The 22556-nt window shown below is 40.0% G+C and overlaps 1 protein-coding gene across 6 annotated transcripts in view; it reads right to left on the reverse strand.

Moving 5' to 3' along the window:
* GOLGA4 (golgin A4) overlaps positions 1-22556 on the reverse strand; it is a 99535-nt gene that overhangs the window by 18217 nt on the left and 58762 nt on the right. For 5 of the 6 annotated variants that reach the window (XM_090050258.1, XM_090050262.1, XM_090050261.1 and 2 more), the window contains 6 exons: positions 17422-21716; positions 15915-16036; positions 13341-13471; positions 9059-9172; positions 2512-2532; positions 2270-2338 (listed from right to left, as the gene is read on the reverse strand). In XM_090050258.1, coding sequence (XP_089906384.1) covers positions 2270-2338; positions 2512-2532; positions 9059-9172; positions 13341-13471; positions 15915-16036; positions 17422-21716 — 4752 coding nt within the window. The remainder of the gene's footprint in view (positions 1-2269; positions 2339-2511; positions 2533-9058; positions 9173-13340; positions 13472-15914; positions 16037-17421; positions 21717-22556) is intronic. The other variant, XM_090050260.1, reaches the window with a different exon arrangement.

Consider the following 22556-nt stretch of genomic DNA (forward strand, 5'->3'; position numbering starts at 1 on the left):
CTACCCAATGGTAGTACTCAGTCTAAAAGATTGCATTAAGTATCTGTGATGCTTATTTTCAGTTCTCAAACTGTGGATTTCTGCCCCCGGAAGGTAACAGCCTTGTTAGCAGCATATGGAGAGGAGAGATAACAGACCTGATTACCTACTCATCAGCCTTCTTGTCTCTCTGCAAGTTTGCGTACACAGAGTCAAGACCTTAACTCTCTAAAAGTGCAACCCTTCAAGAAGTTAAATGAATAGAGGATATCAAACAACAAGAATACACTTTTTGTAGAAAACAGTGTAGAAAACTGAGGCTTCCTGACTGGTGACTTAAATCATGATTTAAATTAAATCCACCTTGGTGGCCAATTAAAAAAAGAAGAAGAAAAGGGACAAGTATTTCCCCAGCAAGGTACAGGCACTGGGTCTAGAGGTACTGTAATAAGAGGCTGACCCTACACTAAGGTGGCCAAGAATGCTACATTACAAATTTATTTTAATTTTTTATTTTTATAATATATTTTGTGTTCCAGGTCAAATTAGCCAAATCAGTTTCAAATCATACTGGTTGAGCAGAACTCCAGGTAGACAGTGCATTCCCCTGTGAGGCTCCTAAACTTTAGAACGGAAGCTCTACTTCGGTAGAGCTCACTTCATCAGGCACCTGCATGGTTTGAAACATTGCTGACTGCTGGGGCCCACCAATGAATTGTATTGGGGTTGTCAACTGGGGTACTTTGAAAGGTCCCAGGGGGTATGCAGGGATAGGTGGGGATGGAGAGCCACCACCCTGCGCCGCTGCCTCACTGGAGCAGGGCCAGTGCGGGGTGAGAGCAGGGCCACACAGACGTTGCACTGCCACCACTCCGCCACCCCTGCCCCCTCCATGTCCAGCTGCTCGACACCTTCCCCCCACCCTCCAGGGGTACACTTATTAAAAAGGGGGCTGCCAGGGGTACACTTATTCAAAAAGGTTGAAAACTCCTGAACTATATGGTAAAATCACGAGCCTTTTAGCTTTGAACTAGTGTCATGCATACAGGCAACCCCTGCTTAGCATTCTTAATTGGTTACTGAAAAAACGAGTATTAAGTGAAACGAGCATTAGGCGAAACAGAAAGTATTTGACAACCCAAGATGGGGACCATGAGCGTTATAGAGATACTTGCTGAGCGCTAAGTGAAATCAGGTATCAATTTCAAATGAGCTTAATAGCAAAAACAGCACCAAGTGAAGCAGCATGTAGTTTGTACTATATATAAGCAGGTACAAAAGTGCTGCTTAAAAGTGTGCTCATGGAGAATATCTGTGCCAAAACTTGCAGCAATTTCAAAAAAAGTAAAATGTATCAATCCTGAATGAACTACGTCCAAGTCTATGGGTACCCGCAGTAATTTGTTTATATGCAAATTACTACAGGTTTATTTCAAAATCAGTGTTTTCTCATTTGCTCCTCACTTCCATGTGAGAGTAGGATCTAACCGTAGAAACTGGGGGGGCAGGAAGAGGAGCTGCAGGGAGATGAAGTTAGGGGGGACAGAGGACAAGGGGACCACCTCTCCCCCCCCCGATTTATTTTCCCAGCTGTAGCAGTGGGAGAGGGAAAATTTTGAGGCAAACTTCCAATAATTAGATTCTACACCTTAAAAATCATAACAAATGTATACATTTTTCCATATTTTATATATTAAAAAAAATCTAATTATTGGAGGGTTTTCTTATATTTGAATAAATTCAGTATTTGGTTTGACTGTGGGAGAAAATAAAACTATGAATTCATTAAATGACTTATCCTTAACATTTCATTTCAAACAAGTTTTTCCAACTGGGTATCATACTGTTTACCTGTAAACTTTTAGGGAGAACAGTGGATTTATTGAAAACATGTTTAGATGTGCTGAAAGTAAGTGTAACTCAAATGGGAGTTGATAGTATTTATCTTCTCTCTCAGCATCGTGAACCCCTTCCATCCCTTTTCCCCACCCCACCTCCCCCGGGGTTAGTTGGCTAACATTGTAGTCTCTGTAACCTAGTCGTGTTCCCCTCCCCACCCCCATCCTTCTAATGTTGTTCAATTTGTATTTCCCTATCGACTTTGTCATCTTTTTGGATTCACAATCCTAAACGCCTACTAATAAAATTCAATCTGTAGGACTTGTAGGGGTGTAAGAGGTTCTAATCATTTTAAGCAGACCAAAATTCCTTTAACACAGGCAAAGCCTACAATGGAAACTTAATTATTGCTTCTTGATTCTTCTGTATCTTTCTATTTAAAAGATCTTACTTGTTCTTTGAACTCCTGCTCTTTCAACTTTGAATCATTGACTAGAGTTGTCTTCTGTGCTAGTTGCGCCTGAAAGGGAGATCACATACAGAATTAACTGATGAACAGTTGTGTATTCACCATCCTTCTTTACATTTCAAGTATTTTTTGGTAAATTGTCTCTTTAAATATAATCTTATAAATACTTCTAATCATAAGCCACTGGCACAGTCCAAATAAACCCAGTAAAATTCAAGTCTTACCTGAAGCTCTATTACTGTTACCTAGGAGGGGAGGAAAAAAGGACATATGAAATGCTTGGTATCTGCATATTTACAGAGACAGGAAATAAGGTAAGGCATACAAATATTTAGAAGGAGATTTCCTGACAGGAAATGTGAGGAATTAGTGGTCATGCAAAGGACAGGAATACAAAGGCATTTCAAGAGAGTAGTGGAAGATATCAGCTATCTACAAGGGATATAGTGTTTTTGCAGTAGATGAAAATAAGGACAAAGATCGCATAAATTATTCCTTTTAACATAGTTAATGTGTGCACAACACATAAGAAAGAGCACAATGTGCAAGGATTCAAGTAAGCTATCATATGGCTTTGGCAAATATTTAACTCAATTTTAAAGTACAGTGAAGAGGCTATTATGCTCAACCTCTACAAAAAAACTACAACTGTCTTAATAACAGTAATTAAGCGCACACAGGACACACCAAAAAATTTAACTGCTGCTGTTTACTGGGAACATCATTCATTTCTTTATATATACACACACACTTGATTGCACAGATCCTGAACTATGCAAATTAAATTAGGTCCCATATGTCAATGGAGACATGTCGGAAACATGAATATTTCCCCTCAGCATGGCAATAATTTTATTAACCAACAGTGTGGATTTTGAAGATAACAATATTCAATTGGTCATTACAGAACCTCTTTGTCCAAACTTTTAAAAAATAATGCCACGGAACTTAAAAACTTTGGATAAGGTTTTATTAATTTAAGTAGACTTATTTTGAAAAGTGCAATTGGTCCCAGAAGCTGAAAACAGGGCAGCATTGGAAACCTTATGCTGAAATACATTAACCTTACAGGGCAGTGCAAAAATGTTGTGTCAAAGAGGGAAACTGCTGCCCTCTACTGTGGGCCTCATCCTTTTAAAATCTTCAGGTAGACAGTGCATTCCCCTGCGAGGCTCCTAAACTTTTGAACAGGAGCTCTACTTCAGTAGAGCTCATTTCATCACACACCTTCTCCCCTCTTTCACCCACTGAAACTATCAATTCTAAGTTTTGCTAATATCACAGTCTTAAGCTTGAAATATTGATATTTGATGAAGTGTAACATCTGCCAGGCCATGGAACAAAAAAAATCCCCCAATTTTATCAGGTATTAAATTTATACTTAACTAAAAAATTGATGTCATTTACAAGCTTAATCTTAGATTTATCTCTACCTAGCACAGCAGTAGGCAACGTTTTTTGGCTGGAGTGCTGAAAAAACCACAACGTCTACCTTGGAAGGTCCCAGAGTGCCAGCATGCCAGAAAAACAAAAGGGGAGGGAGGGGGTACAAGGCAGAATACACTGCATATTAGTATATTTAATAATCATAAATGTTGCCTTTGTTGTTGTGCACTCTGTTAAGCATGTTGCAGTGAGACAGAGAGAAAAAAAAGAAATAAAAGAGGAGAGAGAGAGAGAGAGAGAGAGAGAAAGGGAAAGGGAAAGGGAAAGAAAAGAAAAAAGAGGGGAGAGAGAGAGAAAGGAGAGCAGAGGGAGAACCAGGCACACACACACGCACACAAACACAGAGAACTAGAACAGACACTCTCACACACATCCAGAACCAGACATGCGTACACACACAGATACACAGAACTAGAGGCAGACAAACATACAGAACCAGGTGCATGGGTGCACACAGCTAGGCTGCTGAGCCACCAGACAAAGTCTGACCCAACAATGTCCTGGGCCTGCCAGAGCCCCTGCGCTTCCCTGGGGAGCCAGCTCCTGGGCTGCAGCGCGGCCAGCTGGGGCCCCAGCCCAGAGCCTGCCCATCAGCCCAACCACCCACCCACTCCACACAGCTAAGCCTGCAAAGGCGCAGCACTCCTGGCAAGGGGCAGCGCCAGCCTCATCCCACTAGGTGGGCTGGGCCAGTACTGGGCTTGGAGCAGGTGGGAATCAGGCCAGCTCAGCTGCAAGCTATATGCAAACAGCCCAGGCTCTGTAATTGGCACCAGCTACCCAGAGCTGGCGCTGGCTGCAGCCAGGAGTCTGCAAACAGCCGCACACATGCCTCAGAGCAGATCGAGAGGGTGGGGTGGGAGCTGAGGCAGCACAACCCCAGCTTCTCCCCTGCTGCTGGCACAGAGCTGATGACTTGGCTCCAGAGCCCGGAGAAGCAGCTTGTAGCCAGCCTGGGTTCTGGGCTGCTGCAGCAAACAGGCTGCAAACAGCTGCGCCGGGCTCCGGCATCAGCTCTGTACTGGCGCACGCATGCGCACCTTGGAGTGGGCGGTGGGAGAGGCCTGAGATAGCACAAGCCTGGTCTCTCCCCCCGCTGCTGGCACAGCTGATGGTAGGGCTCCGGAGCCTGGCGCAGTTGTTTATAGCAAGCCTGGGCTCTGGGCAGCTGCAGCAGGCAGGCTCCACAGCTCTGGCATCAGCTGCATGCTGGCAGTGACTGAGCACGTATCTCGGAATGGACAGCAAGAGGGCTGCACTGCTTCAGGGCCAAGCCCTATCCCCGCTGTCCACTCCGAGGTGCACATGTGGTTACCACCAGCACGGAGCTGTGGAGCCCGCCATCACCTCTGTGCCCGCAGCAGGGGAGAAACCAGGTTTATGCTGCCTCAGGCCCCTTCCACTGCCTGCTCCAAGGCATGCATGCACATGCCGGTACAGAGCTGATGTGGAGCCCAGCACAGCTGTTTGCAGCACCCAGCCCATGGCTCTGGATAGCTGCTGCCAGCTACGGAGTCCAGGCTGCTTGCAGCTTTCCAGCCGCCTGCTGGGAGCAAGCAGCCTGGGCTCTGTGGTTGGCAGCAGCTACCCAGAGCTGGGGCTGGTGGTGGCATGCCAAGCAAAATGGCCTCACATGACATGTTCGGCATGCATGCTGGGAGTTGCTGACCCCTGACCTGACATCCTTCATTATATGAATAACAACATTGTTTTTATTTCCTGTAAATAGCAAAATTTAAAGGTTGGTCCTGCTGACTCTGTGCTCTCTTTTTAAGCTTTACTTAATACATTACTACATCTCTACTTCTAAATTTGCTACATTATTGCAACTTGTAAGTCTTAGTACTCTTTAATGTTCTCTTTTAAATTTTACTAAGCTGTGACTGTACTCATAAAAGTGGACACAACCTGTAACTACATTAACCTGTTCCAGTGAATTCAGTTAAAATAGCTTTTCAACAGTTGCTTTTCAAAAGAGTTCAGATAACCCACAGATCTTCTGTATAATCACTAATTCATAACTGGTCAACCTTGTAAAATTAGTTTTAACTAATAGTTTTTAAAACCAAAGGCTACAAATCAGTTTTATTTTCAACTCCATAGGGAAAAAGCAGCAAAAAAAGAACAAACTGGAAAATAAAAATAAAGACAAAAATAAAAAACAGCACACGAAGATTCAGTTTTAAGTTGGTAAAATATGCATCACTGTAATTTGCATCACTGCATCGTGGTAATTTAAGATGACAAAGTCTACTAAAACTTTCATGAATGTGTACGCATTCACCTAAAGGTATAAGTGTATGAGGTCCACAGGCTTTGTATAGTTTTTTTTTTTACCCAGTCCTGTAATATTGGAAAGGTGCACTGCTGTATTAGATAACAGGGAAGTTCCAAGCAAAACTACCCACAAACAGAAAGGGTTATGTAAAAAATAAAAAAGAGAGAAAGGAGGAAGAATGGTAAAAACAAGCAAATAACTCGTAAGTCTTAAGGAAAAATAAATAGATCGTGAAGCATGTTAGTTCAATTTAATCCCTATACATTTGCAGTCAAGTGGAGCTCCACTTATACAAAAAACAAAGGGAAGGCGTTACAAGTATCTTTAAAATGACACTTAAAATGGAAAAAAAAAGTCAGTGACTTTAGAACATCCTCAAGTTAATCTGAATAGATAATCAAGAGCTAACTGCACAGACAACTCATGCAATGAAGGCTCAGTCCCAAAAGAGTAAATAATTTCTGAAACTGAACAAATATACACCGATGCAGATGTATGGAAATGAGTATTATGGAGTCATACGAGGAAGATGAAAATCTTAATCATGGTAGATGTCTGCTAGCATTTTTAAAGGAGCCAAATGTAGTTTTGTGCCTGGCTCCTACTGAAATTTGAAAGGCTTTTTCAGGTTCCTTTAAAAACCTCACTGTTACTCTGCAAGTGTTTACAACTTAGATGCAATAATCTTATTTAAGTAGATAATATAAAACAGGCCTTCCTCCCTATTCCTGGTGAAAAGTACACATTGCTATTTTTAAACAAAGCTATTTACCAGCAACTGGAGTTCTCTCAATTGGTATATTTCCTCCACAGATGGAACAACTCCTTTGAGTTTCCCCTAAATCTGCCATGGAAACTCCAAGGAGTGAGGAACTGTGGAGGAGATTCCAAAGACAGAGAAAATTAGTTGTTTACGGGGTTGTCCTTTTCTTTAAATTCTAAGCAGTACTGCCAACTCTCATGATTTTTGTCATTATTCTTAAAGTCTACACTTCAGGAACGTAAAAAAACTGAGCTCTTTCATGTATACTACATTATATTAATTATATTATATTACATATTATATATGTATGTATATATTATATTTCTTTTATGTATATTGTATTATAATATAATAATATACATAAAAGAAAGAGCTCAATTTTTCACATTCCCGAAGCATGAATTTTAAGAACAATGCCAAAAATCATGAGAGCTGGCAACACTAAGTGAATTTCTTATTGCTTTGAGGCAGATCATTTGCAACACGCAAATACTTTACATCTCTTTCCTATCACTACACTTCCATGGAGTGTTAAGACACATGTTAAAAACAACTGAGGGCACACAGATTTGATATAATCCTTATGTTCTCCCAGTAAACACAACCACCACCCACTGAGCAAGATTTAATCACCATTTCTATTTGTAGAAAGTTCACCTAACCTTAAAAGCACATGAACAATTTACTGTGGGATAAAAAAGGAGGTAGAACTGTATGTCATCGGTTGTTTTGCAGTTACTGGCTGCATACACACATCCAAGTCACCCCACAGAATTTTCCCAGATTTATTCTCATGGTAGAAAAAACTTGAGACACGCCTGCATAGACATTTGAATGCTCTGCCCGAAAAGCAGAAAGTTTGCAGCACTGAGGCAGCACAGTAAGGGCACCCCTGTGCAAACATTTCACCATGCTCTGCAGCCTCCCTCAATCTGCTGAGACAAAAATGACAGCAGGACATAGGACAAGTCCGACTGGCTAACCCAGACTGTTAAGAGTCAGCCTCTGTCCACCTGCAGCACAATGCGGAATTGTGAAGGGAGCATGTTCTGCGAGCAACACACTGTCTTCTGCAGGTGGAGACGCAAGCAGGAGCAAAGCACCCCGAGATGCTGGAGGACTATGGTGCATCTTCTCGCAGAAGAGAACATGTACAGACATTCACCCTCTCAGGAGAAACTCTCCTGGGAGCAATTTAACCCTGGCTGTTCCTGGGTTATTCTTCTATTAGACCAGCCACTTTTGTTCTGGGAGAAAAATCTAAACATTGCTACACTTATGGTTTCTCCTGGAAGAACAGCAATTCTTCCAGGAGAAAGCAAGTACCTATAAACGGCCACTGCCCATACATATGCTCTTACCCTGTGGTAAGTGGGAGCTAAAACATGGAAACTTAGTTCTCCAGGGAAAAATGGTACGTTGTAATAGCTTATTATGACAGAATGTTTGCAGATAGACAGTTACCACGGAGCAGAAGAGGTACAGTAAAGCCCCAGCACAAGTTTAATCCGCAGTAAATTACTTACATGTCCATACCCTAAACCACTGGTTTACACAAGCTAGAGAAAAGAGTAGCTCTCTTTGAATTCTTTTGTTGCACGCCTCTGTTTTGGGGAGCTCTGAAGAGCATATGGGAAAAGTAATACAGCACTTTATGTTGAGGCCTAATTTAGGGCTGTCCAAGTCAAGACCTTCTTTCTGCATTTCTTAAATTCAAAACACATCTTTAACATCTCATAGTATTTAGTATCATCCAGTCAAGTTCAGAAAGCCTGATATCTGAAATGTCAAATACTTGTAACGCCTTCCATTAGTTCATAGGGAATATAAAAACAGTTTTGCAAGATGAAAAATGAAAATTGCCCTATCTATGGCTTTCCTATGTTTTCCTATTAAGTGTACTACTTATTTTAGTATTTTTAACAGCACCAAAATGTATTCATGGGTCTACTACTGCATGTAGACACCCTTCTTTGGATAATATGCATCCCTTTCTGTGCAAGATACAAAGATATTTTAACACTCCTTAACTACTGGAATTCCAAACTGAGTTATTTTGCATCTCTGCAATGTTTCCAGAAGGAAGTCAACATTTATGAAAAAAAGAAAGAAAGAAAGAAAAATAATTAGTTGACAAGCTATTAAAAAAGGATCTAAGTAAATCTTGCAGATCCTACAACAAAACAGCACTGTTCTTTCAAAGAACTCAGAACTGCACCCAAAAACCAGGGCATGGCTTATAACTAAACCCCATGTCAATTAAACAAAAATTGCATCAACTCACTTCTTCATTGTTCCGATGCTCTTCATCTGCCAATCTTTGTTTGTACTCCATCTGCAATTCTTCCAGTTGTGTTTGCAAATCATTTACTTTTGCTGTCATTTCTTCTTCTCGAGTCTTCAGAATTAAAAAAAAATACTAATTTATTTGATGGACAGTTACATTTCTATATCCATAAAACTTTAACTATACTAGACAAGAAACATCTGACAAAATATAGTGGTACTTCAAAGAAAGTTGATATTATTCAAGTCTAAATATGAAGCATGCACTAAAAGTGTAGGACTACTTATGCTATCTGACCATGAAAATATGAACGTGGAAGGAAGAATGAATATTCAAGAGGGCTTATCAGATAATATTAGCAAAGCTTCATTTATCAGTCTGGGAAAGCCAGAGACCATGCAAGATTTAGTTCTTACTATGAATTTTTAACTGGCTTTAAAAATAGCATTCAAGTGTTGTTTAGTAGGGCTGTATGAAACACCACTGTTTCGTTTCGACATCCTTTTTGAAGGGACAATGTTTCATTTCAAAGCACTGTCCCGTTTCATTTTGTCAAAACTGTTTCGCTGTTTCAACGCATTCCGATGCATTGCCCATAGGCTATAATGGGGAATCATGACAATACCCATGTCATTTCTTGCCTGATTTGGATGACAAATTGCAGGGATGGTAGCCCCTTTTGAGAGCATGAAGCCTGCTGAGTTTCAAGGAGATAGGTGCAGGGGTTTCTCAGACTCTACATCTCAAAACTTCAAAAAGCAAAAAAACTTGTGACACTTGCCAGCAGCCTCCTGTCCACCAGCACAGATCCAGGGGCCTGCACCCCCTGGAGGGCTGTGCCAGATGACAGGAGACTGCTGCTGCTGCATGGGACCAGTGTTGGGTGCAGCTGGCACCCAGCGCCAGGGAAGATTAATGCTGCCACTGGCCCCAGGCACCAGCGGTAGCCTCTTGTCATCCAGCCCAGTGGCAGGAGACAGGGGAGAGCCAGGGATGCACTCCAAGCGGCTCTGCAGCCCTATGGAGCTCAGCCTGGTGGTGGAGCACAGCCCTGGCTCTGTCCGCCTCCCACCACCAGGCTGCACTCCACAGGGCTGTGGAGCTCCATGGAGCACAGCCCGGTGGCAGGATCAGGGAGAGCCAAGGCTGTGCTGCTCCTCCCACCACGAAGCTGAGCTCCATGGGGCTGCAGTTTCATTAAACTCAGTGAAATTTCACACAGCCTTGTTGTTCAGTATTTTGGCAGGTAAACAGTACACAAATGACATGATGAGATGCCCAATTCTGGGATGGGGCATCCGATCCCAGTTGTGCCCCACCTGCAGGGGGAACCTGGGATTATGATTCTGGGCCCCCCAGCAAGTTGAAATTCAGGTTTGAACCCTACTGAGATCCCCAGAACCCACTGACATTTGGCTGATTCTCAGCTGGATCAGGACAGCACAATGGTTCAAACTGGCCCTGGCAAGTCCCCAAAACCAGATGATTGTTGACTGGTGGGGACCATGGTCAGTTGGAGACCCCGATGCAGTCCACCCTGCTACACTTTATAAATTACATCATGTTGAATACTACATACAAAGTACATAATTTTTGTGTAATAATGTTATGGCTTATTTCCTGTTTTACTGCACCACCAACTGCCTGTACATGTGGCCAGGTTACACTTTAAGATGCAATTAACTAGTTAAGTATGTCTTAAGTGTAATGTCTGCAGGGGCCACTGATTCAGCCTAACTGTCTGCACTGAACAGGCATTTCATTCATTACTATCAATGCCTGGGGATTCATCATTTGTTTGCATTAACTATTTTAATATTCTGTAAGCTTTTCCTAAAGCTCTGTTTTGGCATAGCAAGTTTTTAAAAAAATCTAGACCAAATTCTGCTTATTCTGATATGTCTCTGCTCCCCCAAGATTAGATTATTTTATTGCTTTGCTCTTCTACAGAAGTTCTAAGCATCATGACCATTTCATAAAAATGCATGTACTATAACATTTGTATGGACTACTTAAGCACTAAACTAAATTAAAACTCATTTGATCAATCTGCTTCTTTGTGTTTTTCTGTTACTGGCATTAATGATTTTTTGATCCATTTTCACTCACACACCATCTCTGATAAAATCTAGTAAATCTAATAAATTTGCAAGTACGTCATTCTCAGTCACAGGAGGTGGCTATAGAAGCCATAATTCAAGACGGTTATTATACTTCAACCAAAACGTGACCCTGGCCTGAAAAATCCTTAATATAAGATCATTACTACAGACTATAATTTAAAGTTTTAGGTTATTATACAATACTTACAAGTCAGCATGCTATACACTCTACACTCTATGCAACCCAAAAACTTATTGCTCTTAAAAGCATCTGGTATACTCTGACAACATATCAACCAAATTCTATTCTGATTTCATTGCAAGGATCGATTCAAACATCAATAAAGTTGCAATTTCCCAAATCTTGGCCACAAAGCCTGCACCGTATGCATAAGGAAGACAATATGCAAGGTTACACACTTAAAATGAGAGCTCTCATTTCCAGCTCTCACACAACCCCAAATTAAGCTAACCTAGGTGCAACATTTAATTTTCCTCTAATGGTATATTTTAGTTTGAATAGAGACAATCACAGGCCACATAAATGATAGGTTGCATTAACTTGGAAGATCTCTAATTAGTGGGACTTTGACGGTATCATATAATGCTGAGATGTTAAGATAGTTGTCTTTACTGATATAATCCTGTTCTTGTCTTTGAAATGCAATTATCAGCAGATAAGCAGAAGCATACTTTATGGCAAATGGATCATAAGCAGCAAATAATGCATTTAAATTTTTTATAACATACACAGCAGTTAAAGAATACTGAAAACTATTTTTATAAGCCCTTTGATTTGAAATGTATAGTTCACATGAAAGTGTTAAATCTGTGAGGTAGTAAAAGTTGCATGTTCTGAGCAGATGCATAGTAATGTTTACTATGATCTCTAACATACACAGAGAGTTGACTGTTCATCCCAGCCCCAACACTAAGGCTCCAGTACAGAGCCAGTGCTGGGACCCTATGGGGCTGCAAGCACCCAGCTTTCAACTTGATCCAGGAGGAACCTAACAAGTGAAAAATCCAGAACCCTTTTTTCTGATGTGAAGCTCTCATCCTGGCCAGAGGCGTGGTGTAGCAGAGGGGTCCCTGGCTGACATCACAGCTGGGTTGGGACTGCTAATTGCTTGTATCATCTTTGTGGAGTAGTCCAGCAACAGCTAAATGATACTTAATGCAAATCTGGAGATATTCCTTGCATGAAAGGTCCTAATTTTGCCGCAGTATAAGAGCACTTATGCATTTTACTGCTTGAACATGTGGATGCTCGTGTTTTAAGTACATTTAACACATGCTTAGTGTAACCTGTGACACTGTCTTTCAAGGTCTGAATAAGGCCTAAGTGCCCAACTGGCAAAAAAACAAACAAACCCCTACATGCTCAGACTATATGGAGGGAGAGAAAAAAAACAAAAATCAGAAATAATCCAGAAAGTCAGGTTAGAATGATCACAAAAGGACTTTGCTTTGTTATTAATCAAGAAGTAAAATGTAGGGAAGGAAATGGCTGCCAAATTGTACCTTATTTTACACATCTGACATCTCCACTCAAGCTGCTGTTAAAAAGTAGGGAAGAGGGCTATATTCTACCTTTACTACACTCAGTTTTAAAAACAGAAAAGTCTTCAGTCTGTTTGGCATGCAGTTCTTCAGATTATTCATGGCAAGAATATTGAGAAAATAAAACTATTTATCTGTTGTTGTACAGCTAACAGCACCTTTGATCACTGCACTTGAAACCTTTTAAAGATGTAATGAAACTTAATCATTCATGTTGCTTCTTTTCTGCATTGCAGTTTGAAACCTGTTTTTCCATCCAGGCCTGTGTGGGCAGGGTTATATACACATGTAGCATTCTAATGACATTAAAAAGTGCTTAGTCGGATGCACAGATCCATCCCATATAGCCAAATGCAGGATCAGAGCGCCATTTATGTGGTCTTATGCAGCAGTAAGATGCAGGAACATTTTAAATTACAAAGATTGCTTAGATGTAAACAAGCAATGTTATAAATCAATACATAACTAGTGCAACTACAAACTACTGTATTTTCAAAAACCTCTTATAAACATAAGATTTTGCCAGAAATTTCCCCCCCCCCCCCAAAGACTCCTTTAAACAAAAATACTTTATTTAAATAGACTGAATCAGATCACTTTCCAGAAGTGGTTACCTCAAGGATTTCTTCATACTTTTTAACCGTTCTTTTTAAATCATCATCTTTTTCTGCAATTTTTTTATGCAACTGTGTTGTCTCTGTATGATGGGATTCCATCAACTCAGCTTCCACCTCTTGGGCTTTACCTGTTAAAAAAATAAAATGACAAGTGCCATATAAATGAGAAGATAGAAATAAAAAATAACATCATATAACAAACATGATTTAAAGGATTTAAAGGAATATCACTTCCTTGGACCTGCTCGTGATGCATCTGTAGATGCATGACAAGGTGTGGTTGGCCTTCCTGACTGCATCTCCACATTGGTGGCCCATGTTCATCTGGGCATCAATAATGACTCCAAAATCCTTTTCTGCCTGTGCTGGCAAGAGGGGAGTTCCCCAGCCTGTAGGTATGCTGCTGGTTCTTCCTCCCCAGGTGCAATACCTTGCACTTGTCAGTGGTGAAACAACAGATAAATAGTTTTATTCTCATCTGCCCATCTCTAACCTGTCCAGATCTGACTGCAGCTTCTCCCTCCCCTCTAGCATGCCCACCTCCCCTCACACCTTAGTGTCATCCGCAAATTTGAATAAGGTGCCATTCATCCCCTCGTCCAAATCACTGATGAAGATATTGAACAGCGTAGGCCCGAGGACCAAGCCCTGGGGAACCCCACTGACCACATCCTTCCAGGTCGAAAAAGACCCATCCACCACGACTCTCTGGGTGTGGCCATTCAGCCAACTGGCAACTCATCTGACCGTGTAGGGATCGACACCACAGTTGTGTAATTTTTTAATGAGAATGGGGTGAGAGACAGTGTTGAAGGCTTTTCTAAAGTCCAGAAAGACTACGTCAACCACAACGCCTGCATCTAAGGGATTTAGTGACTTGATCACAGAAGGCCACCAGGTGGGTCTGACAGGACCTGGCTCTGATGAACCCATGTTGGTTGCCCCTAAGCATACACTCCCCCTGCTGGTCCCTCGCAAATGTGCTCCTGGATAATTTTCTCAAAGAGCTTCCCCAGGACCAAGGTAAGACTATATCTTTTATTGGACCAACTGCACAGTTGAGATAAAGTTATACAAACTCTCAAATACAATACATTCCTCATCTGGTCTAGGGAGGGAAGGAAGCACACTAGTTGTTAAAAACAATGAATAGAGCTGCAGCATTGGAGAGAAGAGAAACTCCTACAGGTAGCAGACAAACAGCAGAAAAAAAGTTGATTACTGAAGACGAATCTAAAAGGAAAGAGAGTCATTATGACTTGTAGTGTGTAGGAAGAATTTCAGAAATCAGATCATGCGTTATGTCAGTATTTATGTTCAGTCCTTGGATCCTCATGTCCAGCCAGCTCATGAATTTTTGTTCCCTTTTACTTGCCTTTTAAAAGAATGCTTGGTAGATTTCCCTGAAGCATGAGGACAGTGAGATCAGAAAGACAGTGGCTGTTCTGAGAAAAAATGTATTCTTACTGATATGCATGTCCATTTGATGTCTGTTAAGCAGTAGGGAACTTGCTTCTGATAAACTGGGAAACTTAGGGTGTTCTTCCACAGCCAGGAGCGGAGGGGCTGCTAATATTTCTCTCAAGGTCTGATCTCTGTTAAGTATAGGCTGTAATTGATTAGTGTTTGGATTGGCTTCAGCATGGGGTAAATTTTTTTTTAATTTGTATCCAATGCCAAATTAGCCAAACTAATTCCAAATCCAAGAGTCCAGAACCATAAGTGGCCCAACTACCAGCAAACATCCTCCACCCACAACTGGGCTTCAGATGTTTCCAAAACCTTTGGCAGGCATCCTACTTGCAGGCCCAAACCCAGAGTCTTGGGGTTCAGATGCCCCTGAATTTTGCCTGCCCTTAGCCATAAGGCCCTCAGAGCAAGCAAGGGAGGAGACTCCCATTACCATAAACTGGTCTTAAAGCTGCTTAACCTCAGCAGGCACTGAACCACACCAGAAGAGCAGTTCCCTGCAATGTGGTTCAGGAAAACTGCCTTCTTGGACACAGCTACATGGTATTTCCCTTGCCAGATTAATAAGCCACTACACTTGTCCTGAGCCTTCAAAAAGCCAAGAAACAATAGGTGACCAAAGGTGTACAGTCAAAGAGGAGTTTCTTTTCATATTGTAGCAAGTTACTGCAGAGTATTTGGGAGGCTCTTTCAAAGATATGGTCTATTTTTCTACTGGAAATCTGAAGGCAGATTTTAGGCTGGCCAAGTGGACATAACAGGTGCTCTCCTCCAAGCCGAAGCAGTGGGATCAAAAAGCCTGACTCTAAATTTAGAGCTCTTTTGGTGCTCTTGGGATAACTGTTGGCCTTTTGGACATAAGTATGTCACGCTGTAGGGTTTTTTGTCCTTCCCTAGGCAAGATTGGTTCTTCTCAATACAGCAGCAATTCTCTTTCTCTTCTCTTTAGGGAAGAGCTAATTTCACACAGTCACACTCAGTTCCTCCATACCTAATGCAATTCCCTTATGAAGACCTTAAGTTTTTGCCACCTGTTTATAAATGGGATTATAAATAGCGTAAAGCTATATAATTATGACTATATGAAAAAATTTCACTTACTGATAGTTTCTTGTACAGCTGTTTCCAGTTCTTTCTCCTTTTGAGCCAGCTGAGTATTAAACTCCCTCATTAACTGTTTTAAGGTGGAGTTATGCTTTAGCTCAATGTCTTCCCGTTCATATCTGTATACAAGGGAGTAAAAAAAAAAAAAAAAAAAAAAAAAAAATCAAGAAATTCACTATAGATATGAAAGAAAGTCTGAAAGTTGCCTACCAGTCCAGGAGATTAGGTTGTTTCTCAAAGTCCAGTTGCTCTGAAAATGGAGCTGCACTGATTGATTCTCTAGGGCAGCGATTCTCAACCTCAAGGTACCCCTCAGACTTGAGGTGCCGTTCCTCAACTTTGTAAACTGAGTGACATCTGATTTCAAAAACAAATTTATTTATTACAGAGCTTACCTCCTTACAGAGGAGGCAGATAGTAAGGCAGAGGAGCAGCTAGGCAGGGATGGCCTGAGCCTCTGGCTCATCTCCTCACACTTCCTGCAGAACTGTTCAAAGGACCTTGTGGCACCCTGGCTGAGAATCACTGTTCTAGGGTCTATTTGTTCCTCCCTGCAGGATAGTCCTGAAAGCCCCTTCCCCCCATATCCCCACAACAGAAATTGACCTGATTAAACCAAGTCACAGAACTTTTGAGTACTCAATCTTTCAGGAACAAAGTAGAGCACAGAGTCATCGAAAAAAATCCTTGGATGAAAAACTCAAACAACCCTTAAAAGTATACCAGGGCTTTTACGATATACAGAGATGGGTTCTCTCTGATCATCCCATACCTCTTCTCTTGGAAGCCTATGGCCTGATGTTTCAGCTGAACATTGCAGACCTAATACCTTAACAGTGGGCAAGTAAAGCATGCAAAAATTCATCACTTTTAGAAATGCAAGACCCTATTTCTACTCCACCTAAATCTTAAGATATTTTTCTCATTCACTGTTTTGAGGAATATAAAATTATATTTATGTATTAAATTAAATATCAAAGGAAGCTTGCATAGTAAGGCTACAAAAACAACTACCACTGAACCCAAAGAAAAAACAATCTGTATTTTGTCAAAACAGCATACTTTTCCTTAATTTTTAAAATTAACTTTCTGACTATAAGGGATGTCAGGCATTGGGGAACAGGCTTAGATTCCTATAGAAGGAATGTCTATTCTTAAAAACTTTCAAGAGCAGGTTAGATGGACACCTAGCTGGGATAATTTAGTCAGGTATGATCCTGCCTTGAGCAGGCAGCCAGATTAGATGACCTCATGAGGTCTCTTCCAGCCCTATTTTCCTATGATCCTATTAAATATTGTTGTACTTTTTAAATTACTGTCAGGGACTTAAAAAAAAAACAAACAAAAACAAAAAAACCCACAAACCCACTCACAAATACAGACAAAGGTTAGTCAGTATTTAATGGGCATTTAGAAAAGCCTTAAAATATTTATATTACCTTTAAGTAGTAATATTAACACTGGAAAAAAGAATTTAAAATGCATAAGGAACATAGAAATCTACCTGATTTTCTGTTCCATCTCTTCTAAAGATTCCTTCTTCGTTATATCTAGTTCCTGTTGATGCTCCTTTCGTAAGGTACGCAAATCTTTCTGCAGATTATTTACATCTTTGCGCAGTTTCTGCTTCTCCCTTTCAGCCTCCTCTAGTTTAACCTGCAAGTCCTTTTGCTGGGTCTGCATATCTCCCAGTAATTTCTGCAGTTCCATATCAGATTTGGTCTTCTCTTCTGCATTTTCTTCAAACACTTTCAGGAGACCGTTTCTTTCATCCAACTGTTGCTGAAGACTTTGTATTTTTTCTTCATATTTTAAAGACACATCTTTTACCTCAACTTTCTGCACTTCCTTCTCCTTTGTTAAATTATCTTCCAACTCTCTCAGCTTATTTTCCAAAGACTTACAGGCTCTCTCTTTTTCTTCCAGTTTTTTCTGGAAGTCTCCAATCATGTTCTCTGTATCAAGACAATTTTGTTCACTGGTCTTTAATTCTTCTCTTACTCTTGCTAAATCACTCTCATGTTGTATGCGATGGTCTAACAGCAAAGAACATTTCTTATTTTGTTCCTCAAGTTCCTGCTGGAGCCTTTTGATCACAGCTTCTTCCTCTTTTAGTTTTTTCTCAGAATGTTCTACTTTTTTTAAGAGTTCTTCTTGGTTTTGCATTTCTACTTTTGAATTATTACTTTCTTGTTGCTCTTTTTCATATTTCTCCAACAATTTATCCTTTGCTGACAAGTCTTTTTGTAATGCACATATTTTCTCTTCGTATGTCTGTTGCAGTGTCTCCAGCATGGTGTTTTTTTCTTGCTCTACAGAAATTTTGACATTTTCTACTTTTTGCAGCATCTCTCTCTCTAATTCTGTTGAATCTTTGGTTGATCTAATTTTTTCTTTTAAGGCCATAATTTTGGCTTCTCTTTCCTGCATTTTTTGTTCTAAATCTTTTAACTGACTTTCCATATCTTGCTTAAGCTGCTGGTCTTTTTCTTCCATTTGAGAGGTTAACTGCTTTTTAATAGAAGCAATTTTTTGTTCTGCCTTTTTTTTCAGGTCTGTTAATTTAGTGCTGTTTTCCATATTCAACCTATCTTCTAACACCTTCAACTCTTCCTCCTTGTTTTTCATCATTTCAGTTTTCATTTGATCAAATTCCCTCTGTTTTGCCTCAAGTTCAACTTTCATTGATTGCATTTTCTTTTCAAGACTTAGCACTTTTTCTTCAGCATCCTTAAGCCTGTTGTCCTTTTCAACAATCGCTGCCTCAGTCTGCTGAAGTTGTTGAACCAGCTCTTCTCGCTCAGTGTCTTTTTGCTCATTATGCCTCTTTAGTTCTTCTATTAACAAACCATTTTCTGTTGTTTTTTGAGCAATGTGTTCCTCTAGCTCAGCAATTCTCGAAGTTTTTATGTTTAATTCTGCAGTCAATTCAGATTCTCGCTTCTCCCTGCTGCTCTGCTTTTCTTTCATTATGCTTTTAAAACTATCTAGCTCTTTGTTTTGCTTATCTAGCTCATCCTTCAGCCGATTTAACTCTTCTTTCTTTTCACTAGCTTGGGTATCATTTAGCTCAAGTTTGCTTTGTAACTCTTTAATAATGTTATTATTTTGTGTAAGCCTTACCTGTGCCTTCTTTTTCCATTCTGACAGCTTGTTCATCCAATGGTCTACTTGCTCAAGAGCTGATGCTTTTTCTTGATTCAGTGTCTCAACTCTGGAAGATAATTCCTGAATTTGATTTAATAACTGTAGCTTATCTTCTTGGTGATGCTTACTTAATAAAGATATGGCTGCTTCTTTTTCTGTTAAGCTTATGCTGTTCTCAAGTTTGGCATTTAGTTCACACACCATCTTGTTCAGAGCCAAGATTTCAGATTCCTTATTCTGAAGCTCCTCTCTCACTGACGTGACAACATTAATATTTTCAGATAATTCTTTTCTTAACTGTGTGATGCAAGTTTCCTTCTCAGTTGCTGCTTGCTGTTGATGCCCTCCTTCTTTCTGCAGTCTCTCTTTTTCAGTTATAAGGCCCTCAATGTCAGCTTTCAAGGACATAATTAAATTATCCTTCTCTTGTAACTGTTGTCTTGACTCCTGCAAAGAGTTGCTTAAAGCAGCATGGTTTTCTGTCATTTGTTTAAGTTGTGCTTCTAATTCAGGAAGTTTACACTTTTTAATTAATATTGCTTTTTTGATTTTTGTAGTTTGATATTGACAATCTGCAATTTTGGAAATTACTACCTTTATTTTTTCATTACATTTTTCAATTAGCTCATCAGTTTTAGTTTGCAATAAGGCTTCAGTTGTCTTCCAGTAAGCATCTGTAAGCTCTTTGGACAACTTCTGGAATTCCGCTTCTTTTTGCTGAATCTCCATATGCTTCCCCTCTAGTTCTCTCTCACAATCTTCACGTTCTTTACAGTGTAAGGATTGCAGAGTTTGGAGTTTTTCATCAACTGTTCGCAGTGTATCTGTAAGTTCTGTAATCTTAGCCTGGCTTTCTTTTTCCACTTTTTTCAGCTCACTGAGCTGTTCCTGAAGTTCAGCTCTTTCCTTCAGGGAGCAATTAAGGTCATCTTTTAGTTTTTCAAGCTGTGCTTTCAAGTCACTTTCACTCTGTGACAAAGTGCTCACCTGAGCCAATGACAACATCAGTTGCTCCCGCAGTTCATTCAAAGTTTTCTCTTTCTCCTCCTGTTCTTCCTTCAGCTGAACCATCTCTAAGCTACTCCCTTCCTTCTCAGCACTGAGTATAGCAAGATTCTGCTTCAGGTCTCCAATTTCCCTTTCTTTTTCCTGTAGTTCTACCTCATGCTTCTCCTGGAGCTCCTCAGCCTGCTGACTCAGTTTCTTTTCCCAAGTTTGTGTGACTTTTTCCAGTTCCTGCTGATGAGCCACTACAAGATTTTCTAGTTGCTCTTTCTGATTCATTTCCAGTTTTGACACAGCATCACTGATTCCAGCTGAGCTGGCATGTGCCATTTCCAAAATTTTTGCATTGAACTCGCTCTCTTTGTGACTGAATTCCAACTGCTTGTTTTCAAGTTCCTTTTTCAGTTTAGCTTCCTGTTCAGAGAGCTTCTTTTTTAATGTTTCTTGCATCTCCTTTGTTTTTTGTTTTATTTTATCCATCTTGTTCTCCTGCTGTTTTAATTTATTTTCATATTCACCTTGTATAACACTAATTCTCTCCTCTTTGACTCCTATTTTCTGTTTGAGCTCTTCCAATTGCTCATTCTGTAGTTTTTTCATTTGTTCAATTTCACTTTCTTTTTCAACCAAATTTGTTTTTGCTTGATCAGTCTCTCTACTCAGATCTTTCAATTGAGATTCATAATGTTCCATTAGAGAAGTTACTTTCTGCAAGTTTTCATTGCTTTGCTCTTGCAGTTGTTGCCTCAGGTCATGTACCTGGGAGATATAAGAGTCTAAGTCACTCTTAACTTCATTCAGCTGGGATTCAGTTCTTACAATCTGTTCTTTAAGATATGATCTTTCATCTTCCATACTGGCCAGTTTTTGTTGCAGGTCCATTAACTGCCCTTCGTACCTTTTTGCCTGCTCCCTGCAGTTATTTTGGTGCGACTGACTGAGATCTTCTAGTTTAGCAGACACTTGTCCAACTTCCGCTTCAGCTCTTTCCGCTACTTCCCTTAACTTCTGTTCTTGTAGTCTTAATTCCTCCACATGTTGTTCTTTTTCCTGCAATAATAGTTTAAGTTGGTTAACTTCCTCTTTGAGTGCCTTCTCAATGCCTTGAATAGACGCTTCATCCTTTTTCAGCATTGTGTCAACTGTTTCCTTGTGCAAGCTTTTTTGTTCTTCCAGCTTTGCCTCAAGCTCTAAGTTCTCTCTGGTGGAATCACTTTTTAATAGAGAGAGCTCTTGTTCTAGCTCACAGCGTATTTTTAGTGCTTCTGATAACTCAGAAGACAATGTTTCTAGCTCTGTTTGTTTCACATCAAGCTTTTCTAATGTTTTTTCATTCATCTCTTCTATGTGTGCATGGAAAACTGCCTCTTTTTCTTTTAACACTGCATCTATTTCTTGTTCATGTCTCTTTCTCAGTTTCTCTATCTCAGACTGCTGCTGTTGCTCTAAGAGTTGAAGTTTTTCTGTCCAAAGTTTTTCCTGCTGCTGTTTCATGTTTTCTAACTCTTCCCTGTGTTTTTCTACCATAACAGTGATTTCTTTATTGTGCTTGTTTCTTTCAGACTCTACAAGAGTGGTTAATTCCTCCATTTGTCTTCTGTCATCTTGCGAATGCTTCGTAGGGGAACTTTCCAACTCAAGAATTCTCTATAAAAAGAGGATTTTTAATAGAATAGAATGAACAAGCACATTTTAAACATAAAGGAACTGTCAGTGTCTATTTTAAGATTTACCAGGGACAAATTATGCAATTCTTTAGACCATTTAAATAAAATACTGTATTATTTGTAATACATAAAACAAAATAAACTTTTAGTATCTGCAGTTTAATAGTAGAATTTAAACTAATATAATTTCTTCTATTCTGTAGATTGCAAAATGCAGATACAGTAACATCTAATTCAACAAATTCTCAAAACAGTTTACAATAACTATTCTGAACGCACAGTAATTTGAAAAGTGTATGCGTTTGTTATGAGAAAGAATCTGCACTGGCTACCACAGGTAGTGGATTTCCATGTATTGGCTCTCATACCAGAATTCTGGTTCATAATGCTACGACTACCCCCTCTTAAGCAAATCTTAACCCCCTCTTAAGCAAAGTTTCCAATGTAACAAAATTATGTAATGGGCTAGTAATGCACATTTCTATTAAGAAATAAGACAAAGAATATATTTCAGCCTGTGACCTAAAAAGGAATGAATACTAATAAGCTCTGTCAAACATTTTTATTCACTTATTTATGTATTAGTATTTATATTACCATTGGCATGTAGAAATCAAGCAGACTGGAGCATCATTATGCTAGGCAACATCTCAAGAACTATGCATGGAAATATAAGATCTACACTCTAAACCTGGGTATGAAACCATGTTATGCCATCTAATACTCCACAGCATTATGAACTGCAGTGCATTATGGTAACAAAATAATTTACTGCCACTGTATCTCAGTGTTATAAGTGAATCTTCCATACCAGTATAAA

Source organism: Crocodylus siamensis, chromosome 5, assembly GCF_052110815.1.
Source record: "Crocodylus siamensis isolate JL-2025a chromosome 5, ASM5211081v1, whole genome shotgun sequence".
NCBI classification, from domain to species: Eukaryota; Metazoa; Chordata; order Crocodylia; family Crocodylidae; genus Crocodylus; species Crocodylus siamensis.